The sequence below is a fragment of the Caretta caretta genome, chromosome 14 (genome assembly GCF_965140235.1).
Source record: "Caretta caretta isolate rCarCar2 chromosome 14, rCarCar1.hap1, whole genome shotgun sequence".
NCBI classification, from domain to species: Eukaryota; Metazoa; Chordata; order Testudines; family Cheloniidae; genus Caretta; species Caretta caretta.
In genome coordinates, this window is record NC_134219.1 from 9,273,376 (window position 1) to 9,289,385 (window position 16,010).

A 16,010-nucleotide genomic window follows, 5' to 3' on the forward strand; every position below is an offset into this window, starting at 1 on the left:
CCTTACTAAGTTTTACAGGAGTTTTCCAAAAGGGAAAGGTCCCAACATAACCTCATTAAATTCCCCAGTCCACCAAAAAGTCCTATAGAATATAATAGTGATTATGGCCCCAGTTCAGGAAACACTTATGCATACGCTTATTTTTAAATACATGCTTATATATCATTGAGTTCCAGTCAAATAGCCACTTAAGTGCTTTGTTAAATCAAGGCCTGAACCAACAAGGCCTACGAAAATTTAAACAAAATAGTATTAAGTATTTCATGAAATCTTTTCTATGGGTTTTATGAGCAAACCTATAAAATTCTATAGCCAGGCTACTGATGTCTATTACATTCTATATGGTGATTCATAAAACCTATAGAAGAGTTATTTTCTATTAAATTCTGGAGGATGTTTCCCAGCACATTTTAAAAAGCATACTAACCGTTAAATTTCAGGAACCAACTTTTGGCCCTCTGTTTTTGCCTGCAGAATGGCTGCACTGAAATGCTACCAAGGAAGAATTATTTAGCTCTGCTATCCAGCCAGCCATGGACCTTGGTTCAGATGCCCACACAGCTTACTTAGGCCAGGACCCTTAAGTCTTGTGGCTCAGTGCTGGAAGATGCTACAGGAAGCCAGCAGAATGTCAACTCCATTGATTTTGGAAGAGCTAGGGGGGTTCTCCTTCTGGCTGGAGCTTTTCATACAAACACACATAGCTGGATACCGGAATTGGGCCCCAGTTTCTTATAGCTAATGTTATTTTTACAGCACCCAAAGCCTGCTAGAGCAACTAGACTGTGACCTCAGGGGAGTCACTTCACCCGTCTTTCCCCTTCCACATTTTGTCTGTCTTGTCTAAACTGGAAGCTCTTCAGGAAAAGGACTGTTTCTCTTATTATGTATGGAGAGCATCTAGCCCATTAGGGCCCTGATCTCTGTGTATTATTACTCATAGCAAATTCTGATATAGCGCCCTCCCTTCATTGAAGGGGGAACTATCCCAAACTAGCCTTTCCTTCTCCCTGATGACAGCTAGGCATGCATTGATGTCATGCATGAGCAGGAAGAGCAGAGGCCACAGATGCTACCCTTGGTTTATTTATTTGCTTTCAAAGAGAACAAGGTGGTGTTGGAGGCTGCCAGCACATGGCCTGGGCAATTCAAAGGAGACAGGATGGGAAGCAGGAAGGCTGCTGGGCTGTTTTCCTGGAGGAGGAAACATGTTGGTGCCAGGAGTGCTGGAAAAATGTGTACAATAGGGGTGCTAAGAGCCATTGAACCAAACCGTAAACCCTGTTTTTGATGGAAACCATTTCAAACCAGGGGTGCGGCAGCACCCCCACTTTCAGCACCTATGGCTGGCACCTGTGAATCTCAGATTAGGGTGATTTGATTATTGTTGTACAGCTGACACTACGTTTACAAAAAATGCCTTTTGCTAGGATTTGCCTCCTCTGAGAAACCACTGAAATCTAGACTCTGACTGGGGGCACTAATCCCAGACCTGGGTAACAAAGGATCTGGTTTAAATTAGTGGATACGTTTTGCTCAAAGCAAAGTTGCTGCACCAACTTAAAGTTACTACAAAGCTACAGCTAGCTATTTATTTTGGAAGCCACTGTACTGCGTTTTGTAAATCACACTGAGGGCTGTTTCTAGGAGCTTGCCTGACATTCCCAGGGTGTTGAAACAGCCAGTCCCTTCCAGAGACAGCTGTTGCCCACAACACACCTCCTCTCCACAATCTTCAATCAAAGAGCTGGGACAACACAATGAAACAATATCTGGTATTTCTGCCACATCTTCCACTGGAGGATTTCAGCCAGTATTTGCTAATGTTAAACAAGCCACAGAAGAGGTAGGTAGCTACCATCTCCCTTTTACATACAGGAAAACAGGCCCAGAGAGGTGAAGGAACTTGCCCATTTCTCACAGTAATAACTGTGGCATTGCAGGGACTAGAACCTAAGTCCACCGGACTTTTAAACCTGCACTTTATCTACTAGCTAATGCAATACACAGAGACACTGATGAAAAAGGCCAGGTCTACTGCAGACACTTGCTGGTATAGCCATATTGGTTAGGGGTGTGATTTTGTGCTTTTGCCAATACAGCTTATTTTGTTCAGGGAAATGGTGCAAGCTATACCCACAAAAGCACTCTTCTGCAGGTATATGCTGCACCTCCACTGGGAGGTTTGCCGATATAGCTATATCTGCAAAGCTTTTCTAGCGCACCTGGGGCCTTAGGCTGAAATTACCTTCCTTGCATATTGTGGGGCCATGGCTATCTAAGTGACTTTCATAAAAGAGAAAACTGTAAGCGCAAGGCATGATGCCAGGTAATAACTCTATTGTATTACAAGGTAACACAGTAGCTTGGAAGTTGCTTTGTATCACTCCTCTACTTTGTATCATAGCCGAAGCCAAGCTGCCGGCTGCACTGTACCAGCTGCTCCATCCCTGGCTCTGCTGCCATGCCTGAGGAGGAATCTGGTGCGGCTCTCAGGTCACCTGGTTTGTCTGATGTAACAAATCTGTCCCACGTTTCCAGAGAGAAAAGAAAGAATGCTTGGCCAGGAAGCAGAGACTCCATCTCTACAGGGATCCGTAGCCCTGCTACTCAGCATTGTTGGAATCGCAGGACATGGTGTGAAAAAGTTGACCTGCGAGGTCCCCGGCTGCCAAAGGCAAGTTGTGTTCAATCCAATAAATAATGTCTCAGCTGTAATTACTTTCTGGATCATCTCATCTCTGAAGGTAGCAAAGTTAATTCAACAGCTTTGGGCTTTATCTCCTCTTGCAGCTGTTGCTGTTTGTTACAGCCAGCACTTTCATTGTGTACTTTCAGTGTCTCCTCTATGCCAGAGAAAACCAACTGGATAATAGAAATATACAAAATACATATTTGTTTTCCCAGCAAGCAGCTTTTCTTCCCAGTGTCTCAGACAGAGAAAAAGCCACTTGTGATTGCTTTTTGCTGTTCTTTGTGGCTTCTTGAAAACATGTTCTTTTATAAATAAAATACGTATATGATGCAGTATTATGTTTTATACATACTCAATGTGATTCTCATACATATAGATGAGAAATCATTCAAAATGATTCATTTACCTGATGATTTTCACTCTGTGAACTGCATCAGCAGACTTTAATGTTCTAGAATTTATTCATTATTCTGAATTGTTTGCTGAATAATTTCTAGGGGTAATTTTGGGGTCTGTAGATTATTCCGAAGCAGACTGTTGCAAGTTTTCACTATTCAAAATTCAAGCAGGGCATGTGGGTAATGTTTATGGTCTCTTATTGGATGAATAACTACATTTTCCAGTGTGATACTAAATTCTAAATGTGGCTTTTTGTGAATATCCTCTAAGATTTGCTTAGAGATCACTATTTTCCACAAACATTCCAGAATCAATAAGCTTGTTTGTTAGAATATCTCCAGAAAATGAACACAGAAAGGACAAAAAGAGTTTAAACAATATGTTTAAAGAATATGAATGTTAGTAGAATTTGCCCACCCTTTATATTACACAGACACCCATGCTTTTCAATTATGTATTTGATTTATTTTAAGATGTATATAACGCCACCATCCTAGTTTCTCTGGGCCCATATCTCATACATAATGGCGCCCTGGCTGGATTTCACCCAGGACATGTAGCTCTAAAGTACAGGCCTCTGCCACTTAAACCAACGTGGCAGCTGGAAGCAATTGCAGATTGATCTCTCTTATGTGATTGAGCCACTAGAGGGGGACAAAGACAGTTGACCATCATCAAACACACACACTGACAAACATCAACTCAATCCCAGTGAAACCTGCTCCCAGGTTACCCCATAGCACACAGCTGCCACTCTCAAGGAAGAGTCTAGTTTACAAGATGAGCTTTAAAGCAAGCTCTGAAGGTCATGCCAATTTTGGCTTTGCTGGACCAATCGGTGAAGCAAATTCCAGAGCAGAAGGACATTAGTAGAAGCTGCCCAGCTGATCTGAGAGGTGGTATGTAAGGAGAGAGGTAGGCTGTAATGCATCCAGGACTGGAGCTGATCAGGAATTTTCTGACAAAACAGGTTTTCGTCAGAAAATACAGATTTAGACCTCAAGTATTTTGGAAAAACATATCAGGTTTGACAAACCACAGACAGGTTTCCTGCCAGCTTGCATGGTGGGCTTCCGTGGAGCCTGGGCTTCTGGGGTATGTGGCCCTGGGGCAGCCCCACCAAGCAGAGTGCCCCAAAGTCAGAGACACCAGAGCTTCCAGGCTTCCTGCCACAGAGTCAGGAAGCCTTGTCTCTCACCAGGGCTCAGTTCCTGGCTCTGCAGCAGGGAGTCTGTCAGGCCGGGGAGCCCCACGTACTAAGCTGCTGACGTGGTTTGTAAAAGCAGCAGGCGTCCGGCACCTCTCGGTATCAGGCCATAAGTGCATACCCAGGCTCTGTTGTAGCCCATCAGGATAAACAGATTCATGATTTCTGATTATTTATGTTTTGTGTCACTGCAGCACCAATATAGATCAATGCTCCCCTGTGCTGGGCACTTAGAGTTGACGATCTACAGAGACCAGACACGCAAAGGATGGCAGGAGAAACACAGCAGAGCGGAAAAGACAGGCCAAAGTTGCAGTGGCAGAGGTGGAAATAGAACTTAGGTCTCCTGATCCCCAGCCCAGTGCTTGACCTCCTGTCCGAGGGGCTTTTTATTTGACTTTCAGGAAGTGACAGCAAGTGTCACACCCAGCCCAACCTCCCTGTGGGCAAGGTTTGTGAAGAAACCCGTGAGCTGCTTTTGTGACACGCAGGAACCCAGGGATCTCCCTCCTTCTTCATTCCCTACATTACCAACCACATCAGACATGGCCTCTGAAACCTGCCCAAGCTGGCTGGACCTGCCTCCAATAGTTAGAGCTTTGTTAGTGCTATTTTGGCTCTGGCTATTGCTGCTAATAAAGTCACAGTAATGTGGACTTGTTTGAGAGGCCACACAAGAAACGAATCAATAATGTTTTAACAGTTCAGAGTGTTCACTCATAAATATTGATAGAAAAACACCCAGCCGCACTCAAAGTCCCGGCCGTGAATTGTATAACAGATGATCTATGTTTCCCTCCCCCAGATTCATCACCACAATCTTTGAAAGAAGATCAATTCATCACACTAAGAAAGCCATAGAAATAGGAAAATCAATCCTCAGAAGAAGAGCAAAAAGCAGAGGCATTTAATTATTACCCAACACAAGGTATTTACTTATTACTGCACCAGGGTCTTCAGTGCTGTGAGTAATTCCCTACACAAGACTGCAACAACTGTATCCAGTCTAGACTTCAAAGTACTTTAATGGAATGCAAGGACACGTATATGCAAGGACTTCAATACAGGTATTATCTGTCTATCACATACGTTCCATTTTAGCTATTTGTAAAGTGCTCATCAACATAATTCTTGCTGCCATGCAGGGTTTTCCTTGATAATAAGAAAAATTGCTCTCCAGCAGTTGAACTTTTATAAATATATGAAACGTCCCACATTTCCCCATCTATTCCAATATCACCCCATTCCCCTGAAGGAGATTTATCACTGCTTGTGCCAGATGGAAGTTCATCGCACTCACAGGTCCATGCACCTTGGGCATTAGATTACAGGTATTTCCAATGGATTTTTGCATTGAAGTAGTGGAACCACCTCTGGCTCAAGTCTTCAAACTTCAAAGGGCGGATCCTCTTTGGCAGAGTTTTGTTACTTGTATTACAGTAGGGCCAAGAGAGCCTCACTGAGATCAGGGTCTCGGTGTGCCAGGAGCTGTACACACACATAGGAAGAGATACTCTCTGCTTCACAGTGCTTATTTCTCCCTCTTTGCTGTGAGGCCTTTGTGGGTGGGTGAATGTGGTGAGTGAGAGGGAATTAAAGGGGCAATCTTTGAGGACATTCAGCCCCCATCCAAAGTGAAACATACATCTTTGGCTAAGGGATGGTCAGTCACTTCCAGGAGTATAAAGAGTTCTGCTTTGAACACCTTTCCACAGCTCAGCAACCCCAGAGAAGAGGCTATCTGCTGGGCACAGACTGTTCAGATCTGCCCTTCGAGCTTTCCTTCCTGTCTTTTGATAAGATAACTGAGGTTATGTATGAAATGTTTTCGTATTCTTCTGATGTGCATGACAGACCCCAACCGAGCTCAGGACCCCACTGTGCCTAAGAGACCCTCCCTGCCCCCAGGAGCTTACAAACTAAGTGGACGGGGAGCAGAAGCAGAGCGGGGAAGTGATTTGCTCAAGGTCACACAGGGGCAGGAACAGAACCCAGCTCCCCAGCCAGAGCCTTAATCACTAGACCATGCTGGCTTGTAAACAAACAGGGCAGGGCCCAGCTATCAAATGAATCAGATTGCTGTAAAACCAGCCATCTCATCCATGCTTTTCCCGATCAGTTTTATTATTCCTACGTTGCTCTTTGCCTATTTCCCCAGGAAGAGCGTGGCATGAAGCTTGTAAGGAGAGTGAAAGACGAGGAAAGGAGAAGCAGCCTTGGAAAGTTTGATGTATAGCACCCACTAAACAGCCTGGGGGAGGTGAAAAAGAGGCACCATTTATAAGTAATTTAGCTTTTCAGCCCCTGCGGGTCTATTGATTAGCTAGAGCAAATATGTTAATGAGGGAGATAAAAGGAGAGGTGATAGGAAACCAAATAGTTTCTTATCAAGCTAACTCCATAAAGTATGACATTTTCCTTTCTGTTCAAGCATTTCAGGCAGTAATGGTTCAGGACGGCCTCTCTTCAAAACCTGCAGGTAACTCCCCTTCCTATAAGTGGGGATGATGTGCCAGGGTCAAAAAGGATCTTTGTGTGATGGATTTCAGATAGTTCTCCAGACTCCTAGTGTTCGCTCCATCAGTCACATTTGCTTTGTGTCTGGGTGGACTAAGCATGTTGGTTGGTAGCCTGAAGAAAGGCCGATGGTTCTAATCCCACGGCTAACAACAATTGTCTGAGCGGCCTTGAGCAAGTTATTTCACCTCTCTGCCTCAGCTTCTCTCCATCCATAAAAGGAGTTTAATGATACTTGTCCCAAAAAGGCGTTGTGAGGCTTAAGTAGTAAAATGCTCACACGGGACTTTGAACACATGAAACTGTAGATGGGTGCGAAACATGATCCTGTACCATTGAACATGGGGTATTACCAACCACTCCGTCCATGAGCCTTCAGCTGGCGGGGAGAGGTGATCACTCACCAAACAGCATTCCAATTTATTGCTGCTGCATTTCCCGGTGTACATAAAACCACACAAGGAGCTGCTAAGACGGCATGATTAAACCAACAGATCTATTTCAGTGCCTCATCCTAGGGTAATTTCACCTCCCTGCTCACCCACAGCCGAGGGCATGAACAGGATGCCTGATAGCTCGACCCTGGTAGGCTTTTCTCGTGTTTATTGAGCTCAGGCACCCTAGGATACCCAGAGGGAGCCTGCAGCCTAAAGTGAGAAAACAACAGGTAAGTAATAAAACGGAGGGACTGCTGGGGGACCAAGAGAAACATCCCCTAACAGTGACACTCTGCAGCAGGATCATGCAGCACCTTTCAGCAGGGCCTCCGTGGCATTTCAACAAGCATCACTAAGGTGAGGCAGGAGCCCACTCTTATTCCTACGTTGTTGACATGGAAACCAGATCACAAAGAGATAATGGGAGCAGGATTGCAGCTTTTGGAGTCAGTGGCAAAACTTCAATGGTACAGGATCCAAGCTCTTTACCCCTGCACCAATGGAGCAAATGAGAGCTTGCCACTGGCTTCAACATGTGCCGGACCACGCCCTAACCTGCCTCTTGTTGCTGGGATTGTTTAGTCTGCAGAAGAGAAGAATGAGGGGGGATTTGATAGCTGCTTTCAACTACCTGAAAGGGGGTTCCAAAGAGGATGGCTCTAGACTGTTCTCAATGGTAGCAGATGACAGAACGAGGAGTAATGGTCTCAAGTTGCAGTGGGGGAGGTTTAGATTGGATATTAGGAAAAACTTTTTCACTAAGAGGGTGGTGAAACACTGGAATGCGTTACCTAGGGAGGTGGTAGAATCTCCTTCCTTAGAGGTTTTTATGGTCAGGCTTGACAAAGCCCTGGCTGGGATGATTTAACTGGGAATTGGTCCTGCTTCGAGCAGGGGGTTGGACTAGATGACCTTCTGGGGTCCCTTCCAACCCTGATATTCTATGATTCTTCCCCCTCACCCTTCGGCTGCAACACCCATAGTCTGTACATCCCATCTTTGCCACCCCCCATGTTCCCCACGCTGTGCTGCTGCTGTCGGGAGAGGAGGCGGAGGGGAAGAGCGAGTCAAGGCAGGCGGAGATGGTGGAAGCAGGGCAGAACGTGTGATGGAGCCAGACCTAGTGAAACTAGCAAGTGTGTTTGTGGCGGGAGTTGGAGGAATTGTGGATGGAGGGTTCCTGCTGAGCAGGCGACACAGGAAACGAGCCCCAGCCCGAGCTGCGATAAATGGAGAAGATGTCCTATTTCCTCAGGGCTCAGATGGTGTAAAGGGGCTCATACCCTACACCACAAGGCACAGGAAGCAAGCCTCACTGTAGCTTTTAACCTCGCCCTGAGTGGGCTAGGGCAGCTGCTGGTTTCAGGTTCAGAGGCTAGGCTGGCCCGTCTCCCCTTGGTCGGGTTGCTTGCCAGTTTTATTTTAACATCAGGCACCCGTACCGGCCATTCTCACAGTTTACGCCAGCTCCTGCACTGGAGAATTATTACGGCTCAAAGCCTCATTAGCAACATTCTTTGGTCAGATGGGATCAACACAAGCTTAGTTAGAATTTTTTATACCGTGTGAAATTCCTAAGCCTACAGCTACCCAGAGAGAAATCTACCTTTGAACAAAACACATCATACAGTATATTGACTGACATATCGAGAGAGACTGAGTGCACGACGCAAAGAAAAAGGAGAATCTTTACTGTCAGCCGAGGATCCCCGGAAGGGCCAGGTTGCCTAAGAAGGCAGGTCTCTCTGCACGTGGGCAGATGAGAGCAGACTGGTGGGAAACAGCTTATCGAAAAACACCATTCCCCCCCCGCCCTTGTTTTCACAGCAGTAGCTGTTTATGGAGCACAAGACTATTTCTAGCACTGCCTGTGTGATCCTGGTCACAAACAGATCCCATAGCCAGAAGCCAGCAAGCGAGACAGAAATAAAGGGTAACATTTTTAAATGACGTAGGAACCTAAATCCTATTTTCAAAAATGACATGGATGCCTAGGCGTCTAGGTCTCATTGAAAGTCAATGGAAGGCAAGGTCCCAAGTGCCATGGGGTAGGTTTACATAGCAAGCAAAGGTATATTGTAGTGTGGGTAGGCATATGTGGGCTAGCTTCCATTAGGTAACAGAAGTAACGAAGACATTGCAGCTCAGGCTTCAGCATAGGCTAGCAACCTGAGTACATCCCCAGGCTCCCCAGAAGTTCTAGTCAGGTTGCCAGCCCACGCTGAAGCTCAGGCTGCCATGTCTATGATGCTATTGTTACCCGCGCAGGTAAACTTACCCACGCTCCAATCACAGCTCAGTGGCAGACACACCTTAGGTCACTTTTGAAAATGTTACCCATGTTTCAGGCCCCTCTGCAGTGGGAATGGAACCACACAGTCAGTTTTAAGGGCCCATGGGGTATGGCTGACAACAGCCCTCAGCACCCAATTTGGACAATCATGATTTCCGCTCAGAGACGCCTAGGCGGAGGAAGGAAATCCCAGGGCTGGGGGAATCTAAAGTCCAACAGAACCATTTTTTCATTAATTATTTGCCATCCTGCACAACAGGTCACCATGAGCAGCCTCGACTGGCAGTTTCGAGTCTGGAAATCAGTCCCACATGAGTTTGTTGCAAACATGCAGCCCTGAAGCCTGGGTCATCAGAACCCAAGCAGCCTGGTCAACTGTCTCACCTAAGTAAACGCTGAGAGTTGCTGGCTTCTCAGTGCTTCCCCTGAAAGCGTGGAACTCCTGGCAGGCTGCCATCCTCCCGAATGCCTGGAAGCTAAAAGTGCAGATGGAGGGGAAGGAACGTCCCAGGGGTGGCACCTTCTAACTCCTTTAAAACACACACTGCAGGGGATTTTCAGAAGCGCCCAGCACTGGCCTAATTTTGTTTCCATTAAAGTTGATGGGAGCTTTACCATCAACTTCAGAGCTTGGCTACCACTGAGCTCTTTTGAAAACTCCACCCAGAGTTTGTGGAGGGATCCAGCAAATCTTTGCTCGGAACAGAACAGCTGCTCCTCTTTGCTTAACATTTTACATCAGAAGCAAACCCAGCATGTAAGACTGAGATTTGCTCCTCCTGGTGGCTCACTTACCAGGTTGACGAAGTCCTGGTAACAGATCTTCCCATCTGAATTATTGTCTGCCAAGGCCAAGAGAACCTCCAGTTTGTGTGGGTCCAGCTCCGAGCCGTGTCTCTGGAGGAGGTTTTGGAATTTCTCAGGGCTGATGTAGCCAGTGCTCTCGGGGTCAAACTAAGAGGGAGAAAACAAAGCAAGAATTATTTCCTCAGCATTACACAGCACCTACAATGCTGACCTCCTAAGGGTTCAGCTGCAGGCCCAGCAGGGATGGCAGCAGCATTGCTGCTGAGTGACGTGTTGCCATGCAAGCCCTCAGTTTTATCGCTTTTGCTGGTAGCATTATGAGCTGCACAGGTCTCTGCTCCAAGGGATAGAGAGAATTCTTCTACCATCATCCAATCAGTACCAGACAACCAGTTATACTAACTGTGGGGACACTGTCTTGGATGTAGCCTCTGGGCTGGAGAATGCAAAAAATCTATGTCTGCCTGAGACAGGGAAGGATGTTCCAGGTAAACATGAAGGGGAGAGCATGTGGAGACCAAATCAGTGGGCAGGAAAGAAAACCCTTCCATTTCCTTAGGGAGCAGCCTTAGGTCTTTGGTTGGCATGATCACCACATCAGTGGTCAGAACACGTGAGAACTCAACTAGTTAGAAATGAGGAGGGGCACCGCCCTTGCAAGTGGAGACCAAGCCAAGCTCCCAGCAATCAGAGACATAACCCAAAAATTCTAATACCTGCAGGGCTGCTAACATCTGCTTTCTAAAGTTAATTCCAAATCCCAACTGTGAGGCAAATAGGGTTAAGGAGGACAAAGGAACCTCCCTGAATGAACTCTTGTATTCAAGTACAACCACCCCCTTCTCATCCTGATCTTGTTCAGTGAGCAGATGTGCCCAATTCATATTCCCATCAGCCTCTTCATTCAAACTTCTTTTACCTACAGCCCTTGCCTCGTCCTACAGATTCATAGATCTCTCTTGGAGTCTGCGTTTCAAAGTAAACACAACACACAGAGTTTCAGCAGGTACTGCTTTGTTTGCCCAGTAGATGCATTTAACTGAGTGGTCATTTCTGTTCATGCTTTTATTTGTAAAGTTAAAACTAACTGTCAACACTTGCTCCTGTCAGGCCAGCAGCCAGATAACTTATGTAGATTTTCAGATTCCTTATCCTGTCAAATACTGCACAAAGAAACAACACAACTTGCATTTCTTGTCAAGCACTTTCCACCCTAAAGAATCTTGCACTGCTTGAAAAATATTACCCACATAACCCACCCGTGAAACGCGGGCACTTCACTGGGAGTGGAACAGAGTAGCCACTGAAAACCATCCACAACAACAGATCTGGATGAGCAGAGAACAAAAATGATTCAAGGGGTGGAAAATCTGCCTTATGCTGAGAAAAGTAAGAAATTCAATCTAATCTCTCCAAGAAAAAGTTAAGAGGTGACTTGATCACAGTCTATCGGCAGCTACATCAGAAGATTTGTGATAGCAGAGGTCTCTTTAATCTAACAGACGAAGGCATAACACGATCCAATGGCTGGAAACTGAAACTAGACAAATTGAAACTAGAAAGAGGAGGCACGTTTTTTAACAATGAGGGCAATCAACCATTGGAACAGGATACCTAAGACTGTGGGATGTTGTCCATCACCTGAACATCTTAAATCAAGTCTGGATGTCTTTCTAAAAGTTATGATCTAGCTCAGCCGTACTCAAACTGGGGTCACCCAGGCTGGCATTAGACTTGTTGGAGCCCGGGGCTGAAGCCAACGCCCCAGGCCCGAAGCTGATGGGCGAGCCCCACTGCCCTGGGCTGAAGCTGATGCCCGAGTGCTTCAGCCTTGGGTGGCAGGATTTAGGCAGGCTCAGGCTTCAGTCCCCCCTTCTGGGGTCGTGTAGTAATTTTTGTTGTCAGCAGTGGGTCACGGTGCAATGAAGTTTGAAAACTTCTGACTAGCTCAACAGAAAGTTAGGGGCTTGCTACAAGAAATAATGGGGGTGAGGTTTTATGCCCTGTGTTATACAGGAGGTCAGACTAGGTGAGCATAAAGGTCCCCTCTGGCCTAGAAAAAGCTATGAAAAAAAATAGTGTTTCCAAGTGACTCTACAAAGAGAGATTATCTGTCTCAGTTCATTCATTAGTACAGCTCTGAGCTCACATGGTCTGCCTTAAGCCAATCACTTATCCTGAGGAGATGGGACAGGAAGCATTGCAAATGTTAAGATTTACAATGTCATTAACAAAACTTACGGGCAAATCGCTAGATAATAGTGTAACAAATCTTTGGCTGCCTAAGTCTTCTCAGTTATTACCAGGATGCACACCACGGTCATCTGTAGCTTTACAGCAACAGCAGGGACAGAACTCAGATACTCCTATTCCAAAAAGTACAGGACTCTTCTATAACCGCCGAAGGAGAATCTCCTTTGACTGTTAGCAGGACAACTCTGACACAGTTGAGTGGTTCTGACTCTGTCCAGTAGATGGCGGTCACGCGTACACATACAGCAGCATGGACATACTGGCTGGCTCATTGCAATAGTGAGAATGCTGGATGGAAAATATCCCGAGAGGACAGGAGAGTCCTCCAGAGACCTTTTGAGAATGTGACAGACTGTCACTGCAGCCTTCCCAAACTTCAAACCTGGTAGATAAACAAAAAACATAACCAACCCCTTGTGCCCCCTCCCGCAAGCCCATTCACCATCTTGTGGTTTCCTTGCTAAAGGCTATTTTCCCCCTTTACAAAGAATGGTCTTTGGCAAAATGGAGGCAAAGTCAAGTCATTTTAAAGAAAGATGATTCTCAGTTTAAAATCACACAGATCCATATCCGTCAGGACAGACAAAGGATCATTGACAGACTTTGGCAAGCATGGTAGTTTGGGTGTGAAGGAAGGAACAGTTTTAATTTGCTCTGTGCTTGTGCGGGCTCTCAAACCTCCAACCAAATTTTGCTTTGAATTGTGTTGCTTTAAACCAATATAAAAACTCTACATGAAACACAACTCAAAGCACCAACTGCTACCTGGTTTGAGGTCAAAACTAGGCATGGGCCCATGCCACCAAGTTTGGATATGAGCTTTGGATATGGTGTTTGGATCTATGGTTTGCTTTGACCCATTAGAGAGGAAGAGACCAAGTGTAAAGTGCAGGCCCGGTTCTGAAGTTATCCAATGGGAACATAACTTAAGATCTGCCCAATACTTTAACCATGAACCTCTTTGAACTGTGTGGTGAATCCAGCCTAAATTTCTGGTTCATAACAGGACTCCAAACCAGAGAAGTTGTGATAAGTTTCACACGACCGACTGATCCTTGAGCAACTGCAAGTAACTTTACTGAGCATCACCATTCCAGCTGGCCAACTGCAATGCTTGTGCGCTTGATTATCCCCTCTTCGCCTGCTCTTGGAAGGCCATGTCTGATTTTGGGGCTTCCAGACAATGATTAAAAGGCCTGAGAATGAAGAGACACCTTGTGGTCAGATGATCATTTTCAGAAGAACAGCCTGAGCTAGAACAAGGAAGCTGAACTCTTTAGCAAGGTGGGAAGTTTGTATGTCAGAGTTCCTCAGCTCAGGTCTGTCTTTAGTTTTCAGTCACATGGAGCCAGAAGTGTCTTCTGGAGTAAATGAAACACTCAGGCATTCTGAATGAGACGGAATGATCCCTCTGGACTTGTTAATTGAAAAGTTGCTTATTTTTGGACATCGTAGAGTCTATTTATCTCCTTACCTGTTCCCTACATTCCATTCACACCGGCCTGGTTTCTGCAGCTCACCCCAGAGATGCTAGAGCATTCCCCTTCTCCTGTTATCTGGAGCTTCTTTCCCGCATCTTTCCATCTTATCAGCTGTCCATCTCATTTCAAACCTCAGCTGAAATCAGCCCTCTTCTCCCTTCCTGATGCATCTTAATTTCTCTCTCCCTCTCCTATTTATTTTAATTTAAAACTTTGTGACTGAAGTTTTAAGTACATGGCGGATGCAGCCTGAACGAGAGATGCTATCCAAAGCATGGTTTTACATCTGTATTTATTAACACCTTTGCAAAGCAGGAATAATATCGACTCTTCCTCAGGCACAGTGCTGAAAACTGACAAGCAAAGCGGTTTTATGGCTGCTTCCAAATCAGATAAGTGTTTTTGTTGCTGCAGAGACTTTTATTTCTAAATGGATTACAAGCAGGTTCTTGGGAGTGTGAACTGCGGAGATAATCAACATATTAAACCAAAAATGACAAGGCAGACACTTGCTATTTCAATGTATCCTCTGAAACACTCAGTAGAAAGAGATTCCCACATTAAATTCCGTATTAACTCCCCCCACTTTTATCAAGAACGCTGTTGCTTCTCAGCAGAGTACAGAGAAATCTGGTCTTCCACAGGTGACAATCTGTTAACTTTAACTCAGTATCTGCAGGATGTATTGGATTTCCGTCAAAGATTATAATTCACCGAATTACTTGGTGTCACTTGAGTTCATTGATCTACAGCAGTATCTCCAGGCATTGAGGAGAGACGCACAGAGGTTTTTTTTGTTTGTTTGTTTTTAATTGTTATAAAGAATGCTGTATTTTTTTTTTTTTTTTTATAAACACACTGTATGGAACAGGCCTGCACTGGTGATGGAATGGACTACTACAGATGACGCAAGAGATCTTTTCCCGTTCTAATTGCTACATCTCTCTTAATCCAGTCATGAAATGTGATATAGGCTTTGTAGTTCTGAATCCATAAAGATGTTATATCTCCTCTCTTTCTTTGGTGCTGGTGAAAGCTGCTGGATTGAGAGCCCTGAAGACTAAAGCCCCTTATTGATCCACAGAACAGATGGAGTATGCAACACCACAAAGCTTCCCTTGCGTGTCTTCTCCCTTCCAAAATGCCTTATCTGTGACCTAGCCACACCAGTGCTGACAACATAGTCCGTTCTCCAAGGCCCTTCCATCCTTGCCCTCTCTGGCAGCCAACAAAGATGCCAATCAGCACCAGTTAGGGACAATGGGTTTTGTGATCCTCAGCTGGCCTGGAACCCGACAACGTCACCTTTGCAAGGAAGTTTGAACACCAGTTTGAACACATGGCCACTACAGCTGGGTTCCATCCTAACGCAAAACCCGAGGCAACTCCTGGCCAAAGTGCTGCCAGCTTGTGTCCTCATCTGGACGCAACATCCGCCGAAATGCGATGTGTAGCAAATTAGAAAGCCAAAACTGACATCAGATCGAACCCATTTCTTTTTAAACATGAAAACTAAACAGATCCAAACGGCGAAACCAATTTGCTGTAACTTCAATTTTGTCTAGTCTCAACCAGCTCTCAGTTGCTGGGAGATTTGCCTTTGATTTTCCAACTTGACTCAGAAGAGCCTGTATCCCATTGCCTCTCTTGGTAGATAATGATATCAAGCTTGTTGGCTGGATTCAAAGTTGGAAGGAAAAGGGGGGCGGGACAGGAGCATTTCAGTGCAGAAGGTATATTTCCATGGAAACATTTTGGACATGAAAGGGAGTTCACTGAAAGCAACATGATTTCAACAACCTTCTCTCTTTCCTAGCAGTGAACAAAAGCTTGAATGCCTGCACCTTTTAGCTGGCTTGGTTTGGACACAGCAAAAGAAAGGCTAGCTTGGCAAGCGGCCCAGGTGGCAGGGGAACAGCAT

General features: G+C 45.4%; 1 protein-coding gene across 3 annotated transcripts in view; it reads right to left on the minus strand.

Moving 5' to 3' along the window:
* The window catches only part of RHBDL3 (rhomboid like 3), a 127,533-nt gene that overhangs the window by 52,370 nt on the left and 59,153 nt on the right, over nucleotides 1-16,010 (minus strand). For all 3 annotated transcript variants that reach the window (XM_075119237.1, XM_075119236.1, XM_048819295.2), the window contains one exon: nucleotides 10,344-10,502. In XM_075119237.1, the coding sequence (XP_074975338.1) occupies nucleotides 10,344-10,502 (159 nt within the window). The remainder of the gene's footprint in view (nucleotides 1-10,343; nucleotides 10,503-16,010) is intronic.